Source organism: Helianthus annuus, chromosome 9 (genome assembly GCF_002127325.2).
Source record: "Helianthus annuus cultivar XRQ/B chromosome 9, HanXRQr2.0-SUNRISE, whole genome shotgun sequence".
Classification (NCBI taxonomy): Eukaryota; Viridiplantae; Streptophyta; class Magnoliopsida; order Asterales; family Asteraceae; genus Helianthus; species Helianthus annuus.
Genome location: NC_035441.2, coordinates 118,977,094 through 119,002,845, shown reverse-complemented (window position 1 = coordinate 119,002,845; position 25,752 = coordinate 118,977,094). Strand labels below are relative to the sequence as shown.

At 38.3% G+C, this 25,752-nt stretch overlaps 2 protein-coding genes across 3 annotated transcripts; one reads left to right on the top strand and one right to left on the bottom strand.

The window, feature by feature from the left end:
• The first annotated feature begins 9,508 nt into the window (after positions 1-9,508).
• On the top strand, positions 9,509-14,623 carry LOC110878350 (tRNA pseudouridine synthase B). 2 transcript variants are annotated; one of them, XM_022126649.2, is made up of 9 exons: positions 9,580-9,995; positions 10,197-10,502; positions 10,614-10,669; positions 10,782-10,864; positions 10,976-11,165; positions 11,673-11,782; positions 13,203-13,286; positions 13,375-13,412; positions 14,268-14,595. In XM_022126649.2, exons 1-9 carry the CDS (start codon positions 9,584-9,586, stop codon positions 14,336-14,338), a joined length of 1,350 nt encoding a protein of 449 aa, XP_021982341.1. In that variant the 5' UTR covers positions 9,580-9,583; the 3' UTR covers positions 14,339-14,595. The 2 variants fall into 2 exon arrangements, with proteins under 2 accessions (XP_021982340.1, XP_021982341.1); XM_022126648.2 differs by having other exon boundaries at positions 9,509-10,502; positions 14,268-14,623.
• A 3,141-nt stretch (positions 14,624-17,764) lies between these two features.
• LOC110878349 (serine/threonine-protein kinase STY13) lies at positions 17,765-20,661 on the bottom strand. Its single transcript, XM_022126647.2, has 6 exons — positions 20,159-20,661; positions 19,654-19,786; positions 19,363-19,558; positions 18,689-18,813; positions 18,432-18,590; positions 17,765-18,309 (listed from the first exon to the last, which is right to left on the bottom strand). Exons 1-6 carry the CDS (start codon positions 20,287-20,289, stop codon positions 17,998-18,000), a joined length of 1,056 nt encoding a protein of 351 aa, XP_021982339.1. The 5' UTR covers positions 20,290-20,661; the 3' UTR covers positions 17,765-17,997.
• Between the last annotated feature and the right edge of the window lie 5,091 nt (positions 20,662-25,752).

Genomic DNA, 25,752 nt, shown 5'->3' with positions numbered 1-25,752 from the left:
AACTCTTAGCAAGGACGGAATTTTACGATTGAATGGGCGAATATGGGTTCCTATTTATGGAGGACTACGGGATGTTATCCTCCAGGAAGCCCATAGTTCCAAATATTCTGTCCATCCTGGAGCTGATAAGATGTATCAGGATCTTAAGGCAAATTATTGGTGGATTGGCTTGAAAAAGTCTGTAGCCGCTTATGTAGCTAAATGCTTAACTTGTGCGCAAGTCAAGGCTGAGCATCAAAAGCCATCTGGCTTGCTACAACAGCCTGAACTTCCTGAATGGAAGTGGGAATGTGTAACTATGGATTTTATTACCAAGTTACCCAAGACAAGGAAAGGAAATGACACAATATGGGTTATCGTTGATAGGCTGACTAAATCAGCGCATTTCTTACCCATCAAGGAGACTTATAGCTCCGACACGTTAGCCCAGTTATATGTTGATAAGATTGTAGCCTTGCATGGCATACCTGTGTCTGTTATCTCTGATCGGGATACTAGATACACGTCCCATTTCTGGAAAAGTTTCCAGCAATCTTTGGGCACACGTCTGAATTTTAGTACGGCTTACCATCCTCAGACAAACGATCAGAGTGAGCGTACTATTCAAACGTTGGAAGACATGCTGCGTGCATGTGCTATCGATTTGGGAGGTAGTTGGGATAAGAACCTACCATTAATCGAATTCTCCTACAACAATAGCTACCATACCAGCATAAAGGTTGCGCCTTTCGAGGCATTATACGGTAGAAAGTGTCGATCGCCTGTTTGTTGGGCGGAAGTTGGAGATGTCCAGTTATCAGGACCAGAGATAGTCTTCGAGACGACGGACAAGATTGTCCAGATTCGAGACCGTCTCAAAGCTGCCCGAGATAGGCAGAAGAGTTACGCGGATCCAAAGCGTAAAGATTTTCACTTCGAAGTAGGTGAAAAGGTGCTAATTAAAGTATCACCCTGGAAGGGGGTGATGCGTTTCGGTAAGAAAGGCAAACTAAGCCCGAGATACATAGGACCTTTCGAGGTTATTGAACGGGTCGGGTCAGTTGCCTATAAGCTAAACTTACCGGAGGAGCTCAATGGAATTCATAATGTGTTCCACATCTGCAATCTAAAGAAGTGCTTCGCTGATGAATCATTGGTGATCCCACACACAGATGTGCATATAGATGAGAGCTTGAAATTTGTGGAGAAGCCTTTGTCGATTGAAGATCGACAGGTGAAGAAGCTTCGAAGGAAGCATGTACCTATAGTAAAGGTCAAGTGGGATGCCCGTAGAGGTCCCGAATTCACGTGGGAAGTTGAAGCCACGATGAAAGAGAAATACCATTATTTGTTTGAGTAAATCTCGGGTCGAGATTTATTTTAAGGGGGTGAGGATGTAACACCTCGAAATTTTGTGTCCAATAATGTGTTAACACGTGTCATGAGTTTACACGTGGCATTAGATATTAAATAAAGGACTAAAGTTGACAAACCTTGAAAGTATGTAAATTCGAGGGTTATAAATGTCAACAAAGAGTAAATATACTGTATAGTAACTCTAAACGATGCTCGTACCTTCAAACGAATAAATCATGGATCGTACGGAAGCGAAACGCGGAAGAAAGTGAGAGATTACAAGCTGCAGGGGTTAACTGTGTCAACATGTTTAATTATACCTCTGAGTGACCCTTTGACGAACCTGAGGCTTTGTAACAGTAAAATACGCTCACTAGAATGTACTATATAAATTTCGCGAAGTTCCGTTTTAAAACGAGAAAGTTATGATCAAATTCGTACGAGAGGGGTTAAAAGCGTCAACAATGAAAGTTAAGGCTTTCCGGATAGTAATTAGATTAACGGGGACTTGACAGTGCGGGTAAAAGACACGAGGCCCTTAATTGTAATTAACCGAGGGCCAAATCGCAAAGTTACCCCTTCAAACCCGAAAGGTCAGGTTATTAATTACAAAGATTCGGTTAATCATTACAAAAGATTTAAAAATCTTTGAAAACAGGCCTCAGGCGGCCCGCCTGAGTGAAACACATAAGTTGAAGCGGGCCGCGAGCCATCTGTGGATACGCGTCTGACATGAAGATCCATGCGGCCCGCGTACAAGCTGCATGAAATCTAATGCGGGCCGCGTGAACCACCCAGATGCAGAAACTTTGGACAGACTTGTTGTTTGGAGTTGTGAACGATCAAAAGTGCAATAAATCAAGCATGGGCGCCCTCTACTTGCCTCCTAGCACCAAGGGCCACCTGCTGATCATCCATACTCCCTTGTAGGTTGAGTTGTAGTGATCTTGTGCTTGGAAATTCACTATAAAAGGCACTACATTGCACACTAATGAATCACACCTCAAACCTGCATTCTAACTCACTTCTGGAGCTCCAAAGCTTTCCTCTATCATTCTAAGTCGTGCACTAAGCTTCTGTAAGTTGCCTAACCCTTTGTGGTTTCATTTTTCAATAGTTTTAGCCTAAAAGTCAATCCGTCATAATTAACGATTGACTTTGCAATAAATCACGAATGGTCCAGTGGTTTGTCGAATCAAAGATAGTTATATGATGGTAGGCCCTTAATTGTAATTAACCGAGGGCCAAATCGCAAAGTTACCCCTTCAAACCCGAAAGGTCAGGTTATTAATTACAAAGATTCGGTTAATCATTACAAAAGATTTAAAAATCTTTGAAAACAGGCCTCAGGCGGCCCGCCTGAGTGAAACACATAAGTTGAAGCGGGCCGCGAGCCATCTGTGGATACGCGTCTGACATGAAGATCCATGTGGCCCGCGTACAAGCTGCATGAAATCTAATGCGGGCCGCGTGAACCACCCAGATGCAGAAACTTTGGACAGACTTGTTGTTTGGAGTTGTGAACGATCAAAAGTGCAATAAATGAAGCATGGGCGCCCTCTACTTGCCTCCTAGCACCAAGGGCCACCTGCTGATCATCCATACTCCCTTGTAGGTTGAGTTGTAGTGATCTTGTGCTTGGAAATTCACTATAAAAGGCACTACATTGCACACTAATGAATCACACCTCAAACCTGCATTCTAACTCACTTCTGGAGCTCCAAAGCTTTCCTCTATCATTCTAAGTCGTGCACTAAGCTTCTGTAAGTTGCCTAACCCTTTGTGGTTTCATTTTTCAATAGTTTTAGCCTAAAAGTCAATCCGTCATAATTAACGATTGACTTTGTGATAAATCACGAATGGTCCAGTGGTTTGTCGAATCAAAGATAGTTATATGATGGCAATCATGTGGGCATTAAACCCCTAAAAGGGCACCCTCTGATTCCCACTCTAACTAGATCAAATGTCGAGTCAAACGTGCTTAGAAAAAGTCAACAGAAATGTCATTTTGCGAATTCTTGCATAATCTGTAATGTAGATGATATGTAACCTGTTTGAACACTCATAAAACATGATAATAAGTATATAAACTAGTCTAAGCTGGTTTGATCCGACCATTTATTGTTTTGACCCGGTTCGGAGCCGAAAGTCGCAAAAGTTTGACTTTTGCATTGACTTCAGTTCTGACCCGTTAAAGTTTGAAGTAGATATGCCTTAGGATTCTCTTAGGACCAGGTTACATGATGGTATAAACCTCTGTGACCGGTTCGTTGTTTGTCCAAGTCTTTTACACATTTCCGTTAAATGCTTAAAAGTTGACCGTAACGCCCTTTTTAATTTAAAACGGGAATTTCGGACACGTGAAAGGATCATGACCTTGGTTACTGATCTCTAAGCATGTCCCTAAAATTTCACGTCAATCCGAGGTCCAGAATATGAGTTAGGCTAAATAGCGCAAATTGCGAAACTTTAATAATTAATTAGCGCAATTAGCATAACGCCTATCTAAACCCGGATTTCGACACCAAACCTTTTACTCACTGATGTAAAATAATATTTTGGGATTTTTAAAGATTTTTAATTATTTTTAACCTGCTCATAACCTGCGGTTATGGCAACGGTTCGGTAAATACCGAATATACCCTTTTCGGCCATAACTTGAGTTCTACAAGGTCTTTTGACCCGATTCCAGTTGCCACTGATTTTAAATTATAAATAAAGTATTTTAGACTTTATAAACTGTTCGGAAAACTCAGATTTCCTGTAGAACTCAGAAACCTCTTTTATAATCTTTAAAAAGACCGAAATACCCCTACGGGGCATAATATTAACTTAAACTCGTTACGGGCATTACGGAAGGTATCCTACTGATACCACAACCTCTTTAAAGCATGTTGACTTAGGAAAACAGTGTAGGACCCTTACGGTTACCCGTTGCGCCTTTAGCGCGCACGGTTCGGCTTATGTAACTGGTTTACATAAATTAGCCGAAACGGGTCAAACCATATTGTTTTGACCCCAAAATCCAGAGTATGATTATTACACCCATATAAAACAAGTCTTCAAACTTGTTGGGTCAAAATCACAGTCCATTCACGGTTTTCGCCTTTCACGCGATTAAACCGTAACTATCCTTTGAAACTGACCGGTCTAAGCTACGGTAATTATAAAGACCCATTAGGATTCTAATAGGTTATTTTAAAACCTTCGTTCCAGAATAGGAGACCAGTAAAAGCTATATGTGATTTATTCAATTAAGGATTATACTTGCAAAGGTAAATACTTTTAACTTATTTTCCATTATACGGGCTTGGGTTACGGTATCTAAAATACCGCTTGGTCGGGCAATTGACCCCAACTCATTAGTAGTTGGGTATTATCAATGTGACCCGTTTAAAAACTGTTTTGTTGGCTTAAAGCCTTTGGGGGCTTAATGACCATGTCCCGGATATCCTTGGCAGCATTTATGAATGGCCACGACCTCGACATCCCGGTGTAGGCGTACACCCGGCATTATGTCTATAACTATAAAAGTGTAGCCGTTTGTTGCCCGCCACGGTTTTATACTATGTGGTGTGTCTATTAAACTTTAACCTGATACGACTCGGGCGACCAAACGCATAGTAACATGTAATTCTTTACAAGATCTAATTATAAATTATCCCAAGTTATAAAAGAGTTTGTGCCTTGTGCATTCAAATCAATTTTAATAAGGGGGCGATGATTTAGTAGCAGTGGGTGGCAAGGTAGCTTTGTTACCTATTCCATTAGGAACCGTGGATTTTTTGGTACATCACATTCATGCATTTACGATTCATGTGACGGTATTGATACTTCTGAAATGTGTTCTATTTGCTCGTAGCTCCCGTTTGATACCGGATAAAGCAAATCTTGGGTTTCGTTTTCCTTGTGATGGGCCTGGAAGGGGGGGGACATGTCAAGTATCAGCTTGGGACCATGTCTTCTTAGGACTATTCTGGATGTACAATTCAATTTCAGTAGTCATATTTACATTTTACAAAAGTGTCGGTTGAATGTATTTACCAGTGTAAACTGACGTATTTTCCCAAAAAGATTAAATGCAGGTACTAAACGTAATCGGCTGGCTATAGCTCCTTAGCATCTTAAAGAGTCTCGCAAGTTTTTGATGCCTTGTCTGTTGAACAATACTTTTTATTATTTTGATCCCCTGTGGATACCATTCGACTATTTGTGATACAATCGATATTACAATCAATGGTTGAATTATAATTACCTTTATGCTTCCGCTGTGCATTCATATATTGTGTGGTTTGACTATAATGTTGCCAATTACGTCACGATAATCCCCCACCGGGCCCACCGGTGAGACACGTGGAAATCGGGGTGTGACAGACAAAGACGTGGGTTTTTAGACGATTGCATGGCAATTGACAACGAATCAATGTAACCAAAACAGTTATGTCGTTTCTTTTTGCGCCAATAACCGTCTTCTAAATGTATATATATGATGATCATTTCATTTGATCATCACCTAGGATTATATTTCCTATCATGCTCTGTCCATAATCTCTTTTGATATTTCCTACATTTCATATACTTCAATACACACATGAAATCTGATCCGAACTCCAACATTAATACCATTAGAACATCATTGTGACATCGATGTCGTGACATCATCCATAGTGGTGTGATTAAACTATGACATCTTTGATCTCTCTATATGTAATGTGAGAGTATTTAAGCCATTATTGTTTTGTTAATTGTTATATCATGTATCATATAAATACATATGTTATTTTTTTGGTTATATTTCATTATCCATTGTCGATGTCTTTATTAAATATTTAAAGTGTGATGCTATACAAACGCCACACCCAAAAGTGTCCACTAGGCTTGGTGTCACATCATACATGTCATATGCTAGGTCAAATATGATTATAAGACTATATGTAGTAGGGCGTGAAAGACATGCAACTTCACCCCTTTCACACCCCAAACACCATTACACATAGTCTAAAGGGGATATTGATGTGTATGCATTTGGTACGCCTAAATGGTTAATATTTATATGTTTTAGCATTGAATTTGTATCGAGACATGTTACTTTGATGCATTTTTACATGTAGGGTAGCGGTGGAAGATTGCGTGATGATTCCGGATCATATACCTATCACATGGAGCTTTACACACATCAAAGGAACTCAAGGAAAGTGATCTAGGCTTGTTTGGAACACCCTCGACGTTCACTTTAACATTGAACCAGCGTTTGACAGTGAAGCATGGGCGTTTGGGTTTCTGCCCGGCGTTCCATACTCCCAAACTCGGCGTTCCATACTCCGGGTGCAGATACAAAACGGTTTTATTCGGTTTTGGACAAAAATAAAGTGGTTTTTCTGGGGATTTTTCATTCATTCTTCACCATTGGAGGCTAGGAGACATCAAGGGACAAGGAATACTCATTCACAAAGTGTTCTAACATCAAGATTGCTCCAATTGCTACCGAAATCGCAACATTTCTTCATCAAGCATGATCATGTGTGGCTAAAACCCTTGTGATCACAACCAAGGGCTAGGGTTTGTATGCCATTTAGTTCAATTTGAGTTGTTTATCTATGTTGGACATGAATTCATGGTGTTTGTTAGAGATCTATGACATTTGCTAAGTTTTTATGTGTTATTTCATGTGTTGATTGTTCTTAAACGTTGTTTTCTTGAATCACTTCATGTTTTTTGAGTTAATTGGTGTTTAATCATTGAATGTCAAGATATATGATTGAAGGTTATGTTAACATGTTTATATTTGATGGTGATCATTTTGTGATAGCCTAATTACATCGGTGTTTAATCGTTGTAAGCTTAGATACACAAGTATAGGTCTTTCAATACTCAATTCACATATGATGTCACAAGATTATGTCTATATAATCTACCAAACCAGATTCACAAACTTAAATTACTAATTGTGCTATCAAACTTGATACTTGGTTGTGCTCATTGTTACTTTATTGAATTTACAATTGTAGTTAATTCTAGTTTCTCAAATCAAAATACAAATCCAATTTTAAGTTTTTACCATGTTTTGCAATCGATTGAGATCTTACACCAACCACTAGCTCTTCGTGGTTCGACACCCTATTTGCCACTACTAATTTAGGGTACTTAGGAGCATATAATCTTTTTATCTTTGATCGGTACATCGACGTCGATCAGATATGACTGTCAAAATGATCATATGGGACATGACTTTGTCATCATTGTCAAGATGTGATTTAGTTGAAGGTTTTCCATCTACATAGCGGTGAGGTAACACTTTAACACTTTCTACTACACATAGTCTGAAGGGTTTATGACTTTGTCAAAATGATCATATGGGGCATGGTATTAGTCATTTTTGTGTCATCCAAACATGTCATATGGGTTGTATGATTTGCTCCTTATACAATCCATATGCTAATTTATTCCCGTCACACAACTCATATGACCATTTTCTCCATATCGTATGTTGCATATAAACCATACCCTACGGCCTACGTCTAGGGGTGTTCTTCGGGTTTCAGGTTTTTGGCTGGGTTATTTGGGTTGGGATTAGTTCGGGTTAGGTTGTTGTTCGGTTTTTGGACTTAGATGTAAAATTAATAAATAATGTTTCCTCCCAAAATTTCATTAGAATTCATATTATCATCAAAATTTAAACATAATTTGACAATATGATATAATAATGTTCAAAAGTCCCAGAACTTAATGTTTCAAACACATACTCCATACCAAAACATATCTCTAAAAAGATAATAAAAGTTCGAGTTTTGTGTTTTCGGTTTTTCAGGTCAAGTTGTTTGGGATTTGGCTAAGAAAAAATGACTTGATAACTGACCCATTCGGGTTGATTGGGTTCTTTCTAATATTCTCTAATTCAAGTTCGGGTAAACTTCATATTAAGATCTAATTTCAAGTAATATTAGAATCCCATCATACGTCCTTGTTAGAGTCATATTATATATAACTACAATCACAAGATTCATCTACAGTTCCATGCGGTCGATTGGTTTGGCTTTTTTTTTTTTGTCTTTTAGTGTCTTTTTGTTTTTTCCTTTATCCTTCAACTTTCACCATTGACACTTACAACCCTTCAACTTTTTAAAAACTTTGTAATCGAGTTTTATGTGCTTATTTTTGTGTATGCATCAGTATAAATTCAAGTTCATTTATGTTTCGACGTAATTTTTTTGGAAATGAGTAGGCTCAGATATAATACATTTTCGTACTTATTTTTATGTACGTTTTCAGTTATTCTACGTTTTGAGATAATTTTAATGTATGTGTCGGTATAAATTCAAGTTTATTTACGTTTCGACGTATTTTTTTGGAAAGGAGTAGGCTCAGATATAATACTTTTCGTGCTTATTTTTATGTACGTTTCCAGTTGGTCTACGTTTTAACATAAATGTTGTTCTAAAACGAGTCGGGTAAAACATAATGCGTTTTCATTAGACGGTGCAAATTCGAGTTACTTTGTGTTTCGACGTTGTCGCAATGCACCGTACCATTCTTTAACTTTAAAAACATAATTTTCTTACATGTTTTTTTTATACACGTGTTAGGATAAACTCGAGTTGGTTAACGTTTCGACATAAATTTCTTTCGCAAACAAGTCTTGTCAAATGTAATATATTTTTATGCTTATTTTTATGTACCTTTTCAGTTGGTCTACGTCAGGTTAAATAGGGTGTACCTATTTGCACACCCATTTACCTATTCGCACACCAAAAGGTGTTTTTTGTCCTATATGCACGCCCTGCCGTGTCGAGCTGTGACCAAAGCGCGACGTTTTGGTCCGGTCAACCAGACAAAGACTGACGAGTGTCTGATGGGTCTGTTGACCGGACCAAAATGCCGCGTTTTGGTCCTGTCAACCAGACAAAAAACTGACACCCGGTCTGGTTGACAGGACCAAAACGTGCCAAAGCTCGGCGTTTTGGTCCGGTCAACAGACCCGTCAGACACCCGTCAGTCTTTGTCTGGTTGACCGGACCAAAACGCTGCGCTTTGGCCACAACTCAACACTGCAGGGTATGCACATGGGACAAAAATCACCTTTTTGGGTTGGCTATCTACACACTTTCTGTGTAGATAGTTTGAGCCGTTTTCATTAGACGATATAAGTTCGAGTTACTTTACGTTTCGATGCTAACCTAGTACCTTGTCTGCAGTCTCCATCCTGTTCAAACTCCCCCTCCACCCCTGCCTGCAACCAATCCACACAACAATGGCGAAACTCAATTGCATAACCCGCGCATCATCCATCATCTCCTTCCTCCCCCGTCCCAGACCCACACCCATCTTCTCCTTCCTCCCCCGACCCTGCAACCCCTTCACACCCCAATCTTTACACTCTTATTCCACCACCAAAACCCCTTTCCCCCTTCAATACGAACTAATAATCTCCCGCCCATCTGACCCACCACCCCACCCCCACCGCCGCCGTCCACCACCCCCAAACTCCACCCCAAAAGACCCCCAATTAAACTTCGACGACTGGGTCGATATGAAATTAACCTCACCAAGTCAAGATCAAAGTCAACCCATATTGTCAAACAATGAGATGGACAAGTCAAAGAGGAAGTATTACAACAAGAGGCAGAAGAGAATGTACGGTTCAGATTCAGAGGATGATGATGGTAAGCATGAGAATAATAAGTATGTTAAGTTAAATCAAGAAGTTGTAAAGCTTAAAACTTTGCATAAAAGAGAGGAAGAGTTGTATTTCTATGATGCTTTTGCATACCCTTGGGAAAAAGATAAACATTATAAGATGGTCTATCAGTTGGAGAAGAAGTTTTTTCCTGATCAGTGTTTTGATAAGGCCTTTCTTGAACCAGGTCAATCCAATGCCAATGCGGGTTCGGGTTCAGGTGCGGAGGGGATTAAGAAGAAGAAGAAGAAGGTGGTTGAGGATGAAGGTGTTGTTGAGAAGAAGGATGAGAAGGGGTTGGTGTTTTTTGAGGAGGCTGAAGATGTGAAAATGGATGTTACTGAGAAGAAAGTTGAGGAGTTTTTTAAGTGTTTGAAGAAAGTGCCGAACGAGGTTGATGAGACGGTGCCGTTTGTTTCGGGTAGGAGTTCGGGGCTTCCTCCGAAATGGGATGGGCCTACTGGAGCTGTTCTTTTGGTTAACAAACCTAAAGGTTAGTTATTTGATGATTTCGAAACAACTTTTTGACAGGACTTGTGTTATATATTATGTTTTGCGAATTGAAACATTTTGTTAAAGATGCTGCTTTTATATTGTTTTACAGGATGGACCTCATTTACGGTTTGTGGGAAGTTGCGCCGCCTGGTCAATGTAAAGAAGGTATGATTTTACTGTTTTGCCTTTTCAGGTCTTAAACGATTCGGAGCGCCTCACGCTTTTCAAAAACCGATATTACGTTTGGTTTTATCGTGGAGTATGTTGCTTGTAACAGGTTGGGCATGCAGGGACTCTTGATCCTATGGCAACTGGATTGCTTATTGTATGTATTGGCAAAGCAACAAAGATGGTTGATAAGTACGACTTAGTGCTATATCTTAATAACTTAACGCTTTAAGCGAAACTCAGTAATTAGATAATAAGTTTTAAAACACACATCAAGGGGACTTTTTATGATTTGTTGTGCAGATTTCAGGGTATGGTTAAAGGTTATAGCGGGGTCCTTCGGTTAGGGGAAGCTACGTCAACGCTCGATGCTGATTCACCGGTAATACAACGAGAGCCATGGGAGCACATTAAGGATGATGACATAAAGAAAACTGCTGCATCATTAACTGGGGAAATATGGCAAGTACCTCCAATGTTCTCCGCCATTAAAGTAAGTCTTACTTCCATGTTTATTGAAACATTGCATATTGAACATGTAGAGTTAAATGCCATTTTAGTCCCTGTGATTTGGGCCATTTTGCCAGTTTAGTCCAGAGGTTTGAAACGTTGCCATTTTAGTCCAAATAGTTTTAAACGTTGCCATTTTGGTCCACTGGGTTAACTCCATCCCTTTATTTTGTTAACTAGAAGGGCATTTCGGTCATTTTAAATGTAATTCTGTTAACTAGAAGAGCAATTCGACCATATAAAATGATCGAATTACCCTTCTAGCTAACATAAAAAATGGACGGAGTTAACCTAGTGGACTAAAATGGCAACGCTTGAAACTATTTGGATTAAAATGGCAACGCTTCAAACCTTTGGACTAAACTGGCAAAATGACCCAAACCACAGGGACTAAAATGGCATTTAACTCGAACATGTAATTCTTGTTAATTTCATTTCAGCCCATCTTAATATGCTTACACCAGTAATTGATGTTCAATCTTGATAATAGGTTGGAGGTGAAAGGCTGTATGAGAAAGCAAGGAGAGGAGAAAATATTGAACTTTCACCAAGACGGATATCAATATTTGAGTTTCACGTTGAGCGAAGTCTTGAAGACAGGTTAGCTCCATATCCAGTATTCTTTCACATGGCTTGAGAAATCAAAATTAGATAAATCAATATCAGGGGGTGTTTGTTTCCAAGTGATTATTAGTCTAGGGGTGCTAAATGGGTTGTGTTTGTGGGTTGGCGGGTTGAACCCAATACAAACCCGAAAGTTTGACACGAACCTGAAAGTTGTGTCAGACACATGACACGAGTTTTGGTGGGTTGACACGAACACGACCCATTTAACTTGAAGTTCTATTATATTATAATGCTAATACTCAATAATTACAAACTTACCACAAACATACAAATGTATATAAAATAAGGGTTATTGGATTTTATCACCCCCGTTATTAGCTATTGGCCGCTGCCACCCCCAACTATCACTTTGACGCCCGTCACCCCCAACTTAACACTTAGTATGTTATGTCACCACGTCGTTAACTGATCACTAACTTTTGATCCTATTACTATACTTTTGGGGGTGTCATAAGGATCTTAGGGTGGAGGGTATAGTCAAACAACTTAGGGTGTTTGAGTGAAATCCTACCCAATAATATTATGCCATGTCAACTCCCCATTCTACTCCCCATTTTACACTCAATCACTAGGTATAGTCAAACACCCCTCAATTAAAAAAAAAAAAAAAAAAACTTGATTGGTCTCTCCTCTCTCCTCTCCTCTCAAACACATCAGTGAACACTCACCGAAAATGGCAACCTCTCTCCTCCTCACCGATTTCCCCCAAACCGAGGGTATAGTCACCGAATCGGTGACTCAAGTCACCGCACAAGTCCCCGAGGGTTATACCCTCCACCCTTAGGAAGGTTTAAGGGTTCTTAGGACACCCCCAGAAGTACAGTAACATGATCAAAAGTTAGTGATCAGTTAACGACATGGTGACAGAACACACTAAGTGTTAAGTTGGGGTGGGCTGGCGTCAAAGTGATAGTTGGGGGTGGCAGCGGCCAATAGCCAATAGTTTGGGGTGATAAAATCCAATAGCCCATAAAATAATTACATTTAAACTATAAAACTCGATGCTCAATTTTTTTTTTCTTTTAAATTTTTTGTCATAAAATACCCAACCAATTTAGGATATGATATCTAGAAAAACAAGTATAAAATTAAACGTGTCAGCCCATGAACCCGACAGGTTGATCATAACACAACACATTTAGCTAAATGTGTTTGTGGGTTCGTCCCGAAACTGTCTAAACTTGGTTTAAACTAAACCCAAATCCAAACCCGCAATTTTCGTATTAGGTTCGTGTCGTGTCGTGTAAGGACTTCACACCCCTAGTGATTACTGTGACACACTCTAGATGCACATCCAAACACCCACTATAGTTTGTTTAACTGAAGCATTACCATATGATATGAGTAGTTACTAACAAGATAGTGATCCCCTTCTATCTTAATGTGGTTGCAGACAAAATGTGATTTTCAGGGTGACATGCTCAAAAGGGACATACATCCGATCCTTATGTGCAGATTTTGCCAAGGCTCTTAACAGGTACTCCAGTAATCATACTTATAACACGCATTTCTACTCCATATGGTTGAAGTTATTAAGATAAGTCGATTATGTTATCTTCTTGCAGTTGTGCTCATATGACTGCTTTACGACGAGATTCCATTGGTAAGTCGTTGATCCCTAATGCTTTATATATATGCATTGGAGTTGACACGGGTCAGTTTGGGTTGTATTTTTTTGATAAAAATATAGGGTAAAGTTCTTGTACAAATAATCTTAACATACTAAACATACAAATTGAAGGAAAACTCAAAAAGACAAGGTGGCATTTTTGTAATTATCAATAACTATCAAAGTTACTCTACAAATATACCTAAAACAAAACCTAACCCCTCCTTCCCCCCCCCCCCCCAAAAAAAAAAAAAAAAAAAAAAAAAAAAAAAAAAAAACCTAAACCCCCCCACCCCCCGAAAACCTAACACCCCTCCACCCCAAGCTAAAATGCTAAAAACTAAACCCCCAAAAAACCTAAAAAAATATAAAAAAACACACAAATTATTTTATTTTATTTTTTTAACATTTTTTATTAAAAAATCGCTACTTTTAGTAGCAGCAAAAAGTTTTTTTTTTTTTTGCTAACGAAATGTAGCGATTTTTTAATAAAAAAATGTTAATTTTTTTTTTTTTGTGTTTTTTAGGTATTTTTGGTTGAGTTCACATTTGTATGGTAACTTTGATAGTTGGTGGTAATTACAAAAATGCCACCTTGTCTTTTTGAATTTTCCTTCAATTTGTATGTTTAGTATGTTAAGATTATTTGTATTTGATCTTTTGCCTAAAAATATAACGTCTTAATTTGTTTTTATTAATGTTCAGTTCATGAAATACTTGCAACTAAAGAGATAAAATAGTGTTGGCGCTTGGCTAGCCCAACCTGTTTTGACCCGAACCCTTTGTGACATGCACAATATCACTTGCTTATTAGAAAAGTTAACACAAATGTAACAACTTATGTTGCAGGGGACTACTCGGTTGATGATGCATGGGAATTCAAGGAGTTGGAAGAAGAAATACCTAAAAGCTATATGTAGATTATGCATGTGGAAACATTTTCTTTTAGTTATGGAATTGAATGGTGACTGGATCTCCACCCCATGCTGTATGTATTTTCAATTTTCATGTTGGGGGAGACTAATGAAGTTGAGATGATCGTTAGTTCAACGAGTGCAGTTTAAACTTAGGATTTGTTTCTGTAATAGTTGTTTGTAGTTTCTACCGATTGTTAGAATCTAAAGGGGTTTATTGTTCGTTCAGTTTCTTATACAAGTGTTTATACGATTGGTATTTAGAAAGTAATCCAACTCATTTTGATGGCTTCTAACGATTGTTTCGGGTTGGACATGTAATAATTGAACATCTTTGAAGCTTAGGTGTTAAATCATGACCAAGTGAATTGTAATAGTTGAAGTTGAATAGCTAGAGTTGAGTTGGTTATCTTGATGATGAAATTGGTCATAAGGTCACAATTTCTTTTTGTGTTTTATGAAACATATCGAATTCCAAATAAACATTGCATGATCAAGCTAAATATGGCAAGGTCAAGTGATTTGGTAGTTAATTTGCAAAGTTTGTGTTTGTGTGTGTGGGAGGGGGGGGGGGGGATTGCGACAGTCGATAACACATGGTAGAGCCGTGCATTGTCCATGGATCATCTGATTAACTTTTTCTCTTAAAAATTAATCCACCGTAAGCAGTCCAAAACGATTTGAACTTTCGTTTAAGTGTAAAAATTATATGAAATAAAGTGGGGTCAACGGAGAGAGAAATGCTTAATACGTCAAGCATCTTTGCTTACATAGTGTTTCTAGCTTCGTCCATTTTCTTCTTTCGTTGATCACTTGCATATTTGTGTTGTCACTTATTTTTTACGAGATTTTTTTTTTTTAAATATTCGTGTTGGGGAAGATCTCATAAACTTGTTTTTAACATATAAATCTTATAAAACCAACTTATAAAAATGTAATATGCTTACGAAATCTTATGTATAGTTTAAAAAAATTATTTTACTTTATGAAAAATTATATGTACGAGTGGTTATATTTTATATCATATCTACTTCGCCTTGATGTTGTATAGTTGTAGGTGATTTGACTCATTTGAATGTTATGTTAATTTCTAAAACTTGTCAAGAAGCTTTATAGTCGATCCATGGGCGTACCATGAATACCAACCCGGAGCAAGTCGATCTATTGTGTCTACCAATTTTTGTAAGAACTTCACATCTTCTATATTGTATTAGCAAACTAGTAAAATATACTTGATTGCAGGGGTGGATCTAAAATACCCTGAGGGTTGCCCGCGCTAGCCCTCAATTTTCTTGGCGAATTACATTTTTATTGTAATTTTTTTTCTTTTTCGTTTTATGTATTGGCTACCTCTGAACAATTTTTTTTAGTCCGCACTATCCCTCAACTTTTCTTCTAGATCCATTGCTTCTAATAAAGTGAGAAAAATAAAAGATATTCCTGTTGTAAATAAACTCTTGGATATATTTCTAGATGATCAAGAGGGTGTGCCTCTTGAAAGAGCTAAAGACGTCTAACACAACAAATATAAAACAAGTTATACTATATAATGGGACTTGATGACATACAAAAGAAAGGACTAAAGCATTTCTGAACTAACTAGTGATAAAGTAAGAGGTTAAGATACAAATCAATCTAGTTTCACAAATACACTCTAAAAACCATACCCGATCTTACGTTGGAGCTTGATGATGGGTGTTCAACCTCACAATGAGGCTTACAAAACTTTATCTTAGTTCATGTCCCAAAATGTTGAACCAGCAGGTGTCGAACTAGTTGAGGTACCCTCTAAGCACTACTGCGGATTCATGTTGCAACAAAAGGCATTATCCATGTGGAGATGAGTAATAGCATAATACGTGTAAAGAGTCGCCTAATTCTAGTTGACACGTTTCTGAGCCGGCAAAAATTAGCTGGTTCAGAAAAGAGCTGACTCATAGAAGCGTGCCGCCTAAGATTTACCCGGTTATTTACACGTGTATTGTTTTAGTTAAATGTTTTTGTGGACATGTTGTACTTTTCAAGATTTTTTGTGCCTAATAGATCAGAGATTTTTTTCCGGTTTAGCTTATGTGGTTTTTTCTTATTGGTACTTTTCAAAATGTCCATTATTAGGATTTTATTGCCTCTGCAGAGTTTTTAAAAAAATAGTGATCAGTTGGTTACCATACAATAATTAATTTGTGGAGACTCCCCACAAGTGTCTCTTCCTCGTAAGAGCCCAACTTTTTTTTTTGAGTTAATTACTGTTTTGTCTCTGTGGTTTGTCAAAAATCACTATTTCAGTCCATTAGTTTAAAAATTGCGATTTCAGTCCCTGTGGTTTCACTTTCGTAACCATTTATGTTCACCTCCGTTAACCCCATCCATTTATTCTGTTAAGTACATGTGAATTGACCATAATGCCCTTATTAATAAAAAACAAAAAGATATCTAAATGAGTTAATTACTGTTTTCGTCCATATGGTTTGTCAAAAATCACTATTTCAGTCCATTAGTTTAAAAATTGCGATTTTAGTCCATGTGGTTTCACTTTCGTAACCATTTCAGTCCAGTCTCCGGCATCACAACCCACCCTCTTAATGCCCGGCGACCCATTACCCCACCCCAATTAATATCTTCCTAGCAGCATCAATTAACATAATAACTTTGAAAAATAATGCTTACCTAGACATTTTCTCATTCTAAAATCCAAAATTAAAATTTTGGAACAATATATGTAAAAATAGTGCCAGACTTCTACTTCTACTGAAGCCATGGTGGGTCGAACCCTACAATTCAATTTAAGTCCACATGTCATACAACAATAAAATCATATAAGTCCATATTTAATTAACACAAGGGTAATTTAAGTATTTCATTAAAAACTTAACGGTAAAATAGACGGTGTTAGGAGACTGGACTGAAATGGTTACGAAAGTGAAACCACAGGGACTGAAATAGTGACTTTTGACAAACCACAGGGACGAAAACAGTAATGAACTCATTTAGATATCTTTTTGTTTTTTTATTAATAAGGGCATTATGGTCAATTCACGTGTACTTAACAGAATAAATGGATGGGGTTAACGGAGTTGGACTGAAATGGTTACGAAAATGAAACTACAGGGATTGAAATCACAATTTTTAAACTAATGGACTGAAATAGTGATTTTTGACAAACCACAGGGACGAAAACAATAATAAACTCTTTATTTTTACATATTCAATAACACAAGAATCATATTCATATATTTGTATCATATCATTAGATTCATATATCTGTGAACTTTATCTTTCCCATACCAAAATACCATTTAAAAACCCTAAGCACTTGCATTCGCCACTCAATATAAACATTCTTACATGTAGACTGTGATATAACTTACTGATTATAATAGTAATGTTGACCCTTCAAAGTATCATATCAATAAATAGAGTTCGTAACAAACGTAAAAAAAAACAAAGATCTTTTATTGAGTTGTGTGTGGGTTGAAGGGCCTTCGGAACCGAACGGTTCTTATATTTTACAATCACAACTATCATCACACCAACCTATGTCATCACCTAAGTCAGTTCATAGCAATTTACACCTTATACATATCATCTAATGCCCATAACCCGATCATCATCCTATTTAACCGTATTCCCTATGTATCCCTTCCGTATCCATCTTCTGTCTGTCATCACCAACAACACTGGTAAAAGCATGAGAACGTACCCCCGCGGGGGCTGTTTTGCAGGGGTGTTTTCGGTGTTTCATTCTGTTTTGAGATTAAGGTGCTTGTACCAGGAGAATCTGGTAGAAAGCCGTTGAACATCCGAGGTGGGATGGCGGCAGCAGATTCAGATGGCGGTGGGTTGACAGCGGATAGATAATGGAGAAGCATTTGTATTATTTGACTGAAATTTGGCCGAGCATTCGGATCTTCCTTCCAACAAGATGTCACAATTAGTGCTAAATCTTTAGGGAGGTCATCGGCACTCGGTCTCACATTCTGCAAAAACAAAAGCGAACACGCTAGTGATGCAAGTTTATCATACCAGCACAATATACAACGATCTACATGTGAGATTCATTTGATAAAAAACTGTAGAGAATATATATGAATGTACATACCTTAAAAGCTGCTGCATAGGCTGCTTGAAGATTCGACATGCCCTCGAACGGCATCTTATTGTGTATAAGCTCCCACAAGACGATTGCAAAGCTATAAGCGTCTACCTTGTGGTTATAATGCTTCTTCTCTCCCTGCCTCAGTGTTACTGTACTGTAAAGCTACACACGTACGGACAAAAAAAAGCAGGTACATGAACGTCAGATAATGAGAAGCAGAAAAGAAAAGCCGTAAATCATTTCTGTTGAAAATAGAAAACCTCGGGAGCCATCCAGCGGTAAGTTCCGGTTTCTGCAGTCATCATCTCTGTTAATGATTCTTCTCTTGCTAAACCAAAGTCAGCAAGTTTCACAGATTTGTGATCTGCGGTCAGCAGCAAGTTTTCTGAAACAAAATACATATTGATGCGTATTTAGTTATTGATTAATGGGGGCATTAATGGTCAACTCAACTGTGCGCAATCAAAGAACATGTTTGAACCAATGGCGAATAACGACAAATAGCGATAAGGTACCTATAGGCTACATAGCGATTAGCGAATAGTGATAAATAGCGGGCGCTAGAAAAAAATAATAAATTTTTTATACGTATATTATATCAAAATACCCTGGTATATACGCTATTTTACATGTATATTTAACAAAAACCTAAAATCCAGCTATTTTCTTGCTATATTTGATTGCTATTCATATTAAAAAAAACAAATAAAAAAAATTAAAGGCCGCTATCTATCGCTACAGACCATATAGCGAGCATGGACCTATACGCCACGCTATTCGCTATAGCAACTGTAGCGATCGCTAGTGACATCTATGCTCCAGTTTCTTTAAATGATCTAATTCATAAGCCCTTATCTATGTTTACATATTGAATGAACAAGAGTAACAAATTGGCGAAGAATCCATTTTTAAAAGAAGGAATAAAGTGATTTACCAGGTTTTAAATCACGGTGAATGATCCCGTGTGAGTGTAAGCATTCCATTGCACGAGCAATATCAAGTGCAAACCCAATAGCAACGTGCCTATCCAAACCCCTAGGCCGCATATTAACCAGGTATTTCCTTAGTGTCCCGCCAGTAAGAAGCTCAGTCACTATAACCATGATTGGTGCTTTGCACGCTCCGATGAACTGTGATCACAGAGAAAAATAGAATATAAAAAAAATATCAAAATTTGATATTCATTCAAGATCAAAATGCTACATCTTTAATATCAAAACACTACCTTTACTAAATTCTTGTGTTGAACTTTAGATAACATTGCAATCTCTCGCCCAAAACTTCCTTCAATCTTAGCAATTTCTTCTGGCGTATCGCCTTTGTTTATAATTTTAATTGCAACATTCTGGCTTTTATATCTGTAAACACACACACACACACACACAATCATGAAAGACAACCAAATCAGCTTGAATGAAGGAAAAAAAACATCATTGGATCAAATTAACCAAAATTGAGAATTCAAGATGGCGATTTCGAATGTGAAATTTTGTCCAACCCGAATCTTCAAATTACAAAAAACACTTTCAAATAACATTCTAACAATGTGATCAACCAATTTAAGACTTAAAAACCCCACAAATTACAGCAAAATCCAACATTTTAAACAACTTATGCTACAAAATATCACAAACCAATGAGATCCCATCTTCCAATCATCACAAAATCACCAAACAAAACATGACATTTAACATTTTAATCAACAACAAATCATGATAAACCTGACTTACTTGCCCTCATACACTTTAGCATGTGCACCCTCTCCAATCTTTGGACCAACAAGAAGATGCTTCGGATCAATCAACCACTTTGCTTCCAAACTAAACTCCCCAGTAGAGTAAAACCCATTTCCGGATCCCATCTTTTTCCACTCTTTATCCTCAAACACTCACTGAGGACTTTTCACAAACACCTTGCACGCAAACTTTCAAACCCACATCTTGAAGTTAAACCCACATCGTAAAGATCCAATCGTCAAAAGTTAATCTTGGATTAACTTTATTAGGAACAAGAATCGAAACCCCACATGCTCAATTTTCAATTCCACTACAACAAATCCGACAAATTGAAACAAATGTGTATTGGTACTGAAAGAAAAACACCCAGCAGAAGTTAGAGAGAGAGAGAGAGAGAGAGAGTAAAGTTGTAGGCTTTATGTGGGGATTGCGTTGCGTTCTTGATCGGCAAAGATAAGGAAGAGAAATCGCGAATCGTTCTGACAAAAACTCGGCGAGTCGTATTATTTTATTCATTATTAAATATTAAATATTGAGGAATTTGATGGGCAGAATAATTTTTTAAAATTTTGGGTTAATTTTTCGTACAAGCGACAATCTATAGATTCTCATAGGCTTGTACTCACTTGCTTGTCATAAATTATAAATATCGATATTTTTTTTGTCTTTAAAACCATATAATTTAAAATTTGTGTACATATTTAGTGGTGTTTGTTATAGGAAGTTTAGAATCCATTTTCATACATTTTTAGAATCTGATACTCATTTGATTTTAGTAAACAATAAAAAAAACATTATAGAAGGCACATTTTTTCAAACTCGAACATGGTAGATGAATTCTTAGAAACGTTTCTGCTAGTTTATGTCATGAATCCATGTAAGTTCTTTATATTTGTGTATGATTTAAACTTAATGTAAAATATAGGTTATGAATCTATGCTATGATCATAACAATCTCAACCTTACCAACTAACTACGATCATAAACCTAGAACTAAAGAGCTAATAAATTATTCTATTACATTTCTCATTTATTTAAATTCCAGTTATAGTAGCTGAATACTTAAATTCAGTGTGTTGTGTCTATTTTCCCAAACTTATAATGAATATCTATATTCTGAAACCTAGTCAATGCATCAGTGGTTAATGTTATTCTCAATAGGCAACAAATTCAAACACATAAAAACAATTCAGTAGGCAACAAATTAAAACATATAAAAACAAAAGGTACCAAAAAAACATACCACCTTGTCAGCATTGCATGTTCATTCAGTTGAGTTTTGAGTTTCCATCAAGATACAAGAACAAAATGCATTAATGACATTGAACAAAGAATTTCCTTTACCCAAAAAAATAAATAAATAAATAATAACCATAATAATAAATAAATAATAACAAGTATTGTGTTTGAGAGAGAGAGAAGAGAGAGAGAAGGACTTTCAGTTGAGAGAGAGAGAGAGAGAGAGATGTGATGAGGGGAAATGACTGTTATACCCTTGTGTGCAATGCATGTGACATAACTTAACAGAAAATTCTAACTGGGTTTGGTCTAAAGGACATAACGTGTAATGTTTTTTAACATTAAGTCCAAAACTAATCAATTTTGAAGGTAAAGGACAACGCCTGAAATTTGAGACAAACTGATCCCGAGCCGAACCATCCTCACGAACCCTTGCATGTTACGGCTTTTGGCCATGCACATGGGTTTGGTTTGCCTTCGGGTTCGTATGTCGGGAGCCGTCATTAGTTAATTGTTTTAATTAATTATTTTCATTTTATCTTCGTATTTGAATTTCGAATAAGTTGTTTTAATTCCTAAAAAGTCTCATGCCTATCTTGCAAGATAGGAGCCCGTTTGTTTAAAAACTCTTTCCTGATTTCCAGTTACGTAGATTTTGTTTGATCAATAAACTTGTTCCTTTTTTGAGATCGCCGGTTCTTGGCTCTCGGTCACGTCGCCGGATTTGTGTGACGGGTTTACTTTTTCATTCGCTTCCGTACCATTTGGCATCAGAGCCATGGCAGAAAACTGGAGGTTTAATCGTGATTTTCACCGTCGATACGCCGCAGGAGGCAACGGAGATTTTCGTGATCCAGATCCTCGAGACGCAGAAATTGAACGTTTGCAATGGAGGGTTCGGGAGTTAGAACTGCGCAACGATGGCAGGGATGATGAACGCACCGAATCGGAATTCCACAGTGGGGATGAGGACGGCCGAAACCCATTCGGGGGACGCCCACGCCGTCACCAATCACCACCGCCGGTTGATCACTTGAAGGCTTTGGGGTACGTGTCGAAATCCCGGTGTTTGAAGGTCAGTTACAACCGGATGATTTCATTGAATGGATCCATACTGTTGACCGGGTTTTCAAGTTACGCGAGATTCCCGATCATCTTAAAGTTAAACTGGTGGCAATTAAACTTCGGAAACATGCTTCTTTATGGTGGGAGCACGTTCGGAAGCAACGTTTATACGAAGGGAAACCGAAAGTGGAGACGTGGGACAAGATGAAGAGATTGCATAAAGCTAAATTTCTACCGGTCAACCATCGTCAGGATTTGTATCTCGACTATCACAACTGTAAGCAAGGTACTTTATCCGTCGAACAATTTATTATGGAGTTTGAACGATTGCGTATGCGTTGTGGGATTGATGAAGAGAACGAACAAATCATAGCCCGATTTTTGGGGGGGTTACAAACGGATATAGCCGACATCGTTCACTTACAGCCCTTGTGACAACTCGAACTTTAGACTTGCTTAGATGTAACGTTATGTGTGCTTATATGACACTTTGAGTTAACGAATGATATGATGTTACGTACTATGGGAACTTGATTATATAATTATATGAGTACGTGTGTGATTATGTGCATTGTGTGATACATGTTTGCATGTTAAACGAGCCAAACCCAAACCGCACATTATAACCGGTCACACAAGCCTTTTGGGCCACACCTTGTATACGGATCCATTAGGCAGCCGAGTGGGCTCGGCCCACTCCCCACTCGCAAACACAAAACCTTTTGGTAAGGGTTTGATTCTCATTGTTGTTACAAATCACACACACACACAAACCCTAGACCTTCTCTCTCTCTTTCGGTTTGCCTAGAACCCGACGGCGAATAACTCAGAGGATCGGAGATCTTGCTCTTCCATTCGGCCCACTTTTCTTGTGTTTGATCCTATCTTCCGGTTAGTATGTTACCCATTGATGTGTGTTGTATATGCTCGGTATGTTGATGATGATTTGGTATGATGTTATGACTCTATGTCTAGGTTAAACCGATTAGGGTGCATGCTAGTAAGACACAACAGAATCTATATATTTACTTTCGGTGATATATGTTGATATGCTAGAACAGAACCGGATCATATGTTGCTGATTAGTCGATGTTCTTAGTGTTAAATCGGTTGAATTGCATGTGCTTGTAACCGGCTGTGATGTTTTAGATTGCATGCTAGCCTATAAGTTAGTTATTTACATGTTTGATTATTAGAAATTGGCTGTTCTTGATGTTGATTACACGAGTTGATCATATGAATATGTTATGAAATTGATAAATGTTGGTAATTGATCTGATAATTGCCATGATTGATCTGTTATTGAAACTGCCAAATCTGTTTGCTGGAATTACGGGATTTTGTTAAATGAAATAAGGAAACTGTTATAATCCGTTACATGATCGGTTGCGACACACTGATTGCGAGTCGAAACCCATAGTCTCGACTCGAGACCACAAGCAGCATAACCCGAAACCATGGTTGCGAGTCCCGTTGCGACTCGAAACCACAGCACTCGCACACAAACAGCACAAGCCGAGACCACGGTTGCGAGTCCCGTTGCGACTCGTAACTGGACCATGATGAACCGTGACCACCTGTTGCGACTCGTAACCTGGTTGCGACTCGAGATCATTAGTTGCGACTCGAGACCAATATGCACGTACACTGTTTAGGCCTTCACTGTCACGGGCCCAATCAGTTGGGCCCAATGATTTGGATTTGTGGACTGTTTGTTATTGGACTTGTATGCGTCTACTATTTGGGCCGATTGAGAATCTGGACTGTTTAGATTGGGCCGTTATATGAATTGGTTGAATGTTAATTGGGTTGATTGACTTTCGGGCTTAGACATTGGATCGCACATGAATGTTAATGCTATGCTCTTACCTGTTTACATGCATACGTGATGGTAACGTGTTAACATATGTGATGCACACGTGTATTACGTGAAGTCAAAACCTGACTTGTATTATAACCATGATAGGACGTGGTTGACCATTTACTAGCTTACCTGTACTCTTTGTGTATCTGCCGAGCAAACCAAGGTGAGTTCACACAGCCAAGGCATGGGATTCCCAGGTTGGGAATTGGGTTGGATATGTTGGATATGGAATGATTACTCGTACTTACGCATTCACTAGACTATAGACCATCGTCCTCAGGATAGTCAGGACACGTTACGTAAAGCCTACGTAACCCAGTATTTGCCATTTGTCTCCCGGGTCGGGAGGACACGTTACGTAAAGCCTACGTAACCCAATACCTTCTACTGTCTTCCGGGTCGGAAGGACACGCTGCGTAAAGCCTACGTAGCCCCCACGCGTACCACTGTCCTCGGGGAAGGGCACGTCACGTAAAGCCTACGTGACCCAGTACGTACTCCTGTTCTCGGTAAAGAAGAACACATGGTTGGAAGTTAGTCTAGTAAGTACCACTAATGAGAAGCCCTCATTAGTAAGGATAAACGTGGGAAGCCCCCACCGGTGATATAAACACAAGGTTTGGGAAGCCCCCACTAGTTATACTTATGCACTATGTTATGAACTTACTTTCTGTGAACTCGCTCAACTAGTTTGTTGATTATTTGCTGCATGCCTTGCAGGACCTTAGGTACATAATGGAGCTTGCACAGGGAGGAGCAGGTCGTTGTGGGATTTGGATCATGAACGATATTTGAACTTATAACTATTTCGAGATTACATTACTATGCTTCCGCTACTTAAACAATGTTTGGTTTTGAAACATCAATCATGTCTTGATGAACTACCTTAACTACTTTTATTATTATTAAATGCTATGTTTGATATGATTGATGGCTTGATCCTGGTCAGTCACGCCTCCAAGCGGTGGTACTCCGCGTGTGGAATTTTGGGGGTGTGACAGATTGGTATCAGAGCCATTGGTTATAGAGAACTTGGTTTTAATATGGGGAAACGTTTTTATTAAAACCGGACTATAACCAGTACAGTGCTCTCAACGATCCACAACGACGCTTCGCTCCACGTGCAAGACTCGACATCCTAGGTAATAAGGTTTATGTTTATTGCCTGTTTGCTAGAACTGCTTAGAACTTTGCTCGCATTATGTTTAGATACACATGATACCATAGCATGAGAATCCCTACGTGCTTACACTTTTCTGTCATCGCCCTATTCGCGAACCATTCTTACTTACGCTACTTGTTACAATGAAGATCATGTCTGGACGAATTAACATGACACAAGCCCAGCTAGAGGCTCTCGTTCAAGATCAAGTTGCTGCGGCAGTTGCAGCAGCTCAAGCAGGTAGTATATCCTGCAGTA

Bases quoted from the DNA above. Each gene is read 5' to 3' on its own strand.
- LOC110878350 (XM_022126648.2), top strand. From the start codon at position 9,584: ATGGCGAAACTCAATTGCATAACCCGCGCATCATCCATCATCTCCTTC. The intron at 10,865-10,975 runs GTACGACTTAGT...TTTGTTGTGCAG, and splicing joins GCAACAAAGATGGTTGATAA to ATTTCAGGGTATGGTTAAAG. The intron at 13,287-13,374 runs GTACTCCAGTAA...ATCTTCTTGCAG, and splicing joins TTTGCCAAGGCTCTTAACAG to TTGTGCTCATATGACTGCTT.
- LOC110878349 (XM_022126647.2), bottom strand. From the start codon at position 20,289: ATGGGATCCGGAAATGGGTTTTACTCTACTGGGGAGTTTAGTTTGGAA. The intron at 19,559-19,653 runs GTAGTGTTTTGA...CTGTGATCACAG, and splicing joins AACACAAGAATTTAGTAAAG to TTCATCGGAGCGTGCAAAGC. The intron at 18,310-18,431 runs GTATGTACATTC...TTGTTTTTGCAG, and splicing joins CCTATGCAGCAGCTTTTAAG to AATGTGAGACCGAGTGCCGA.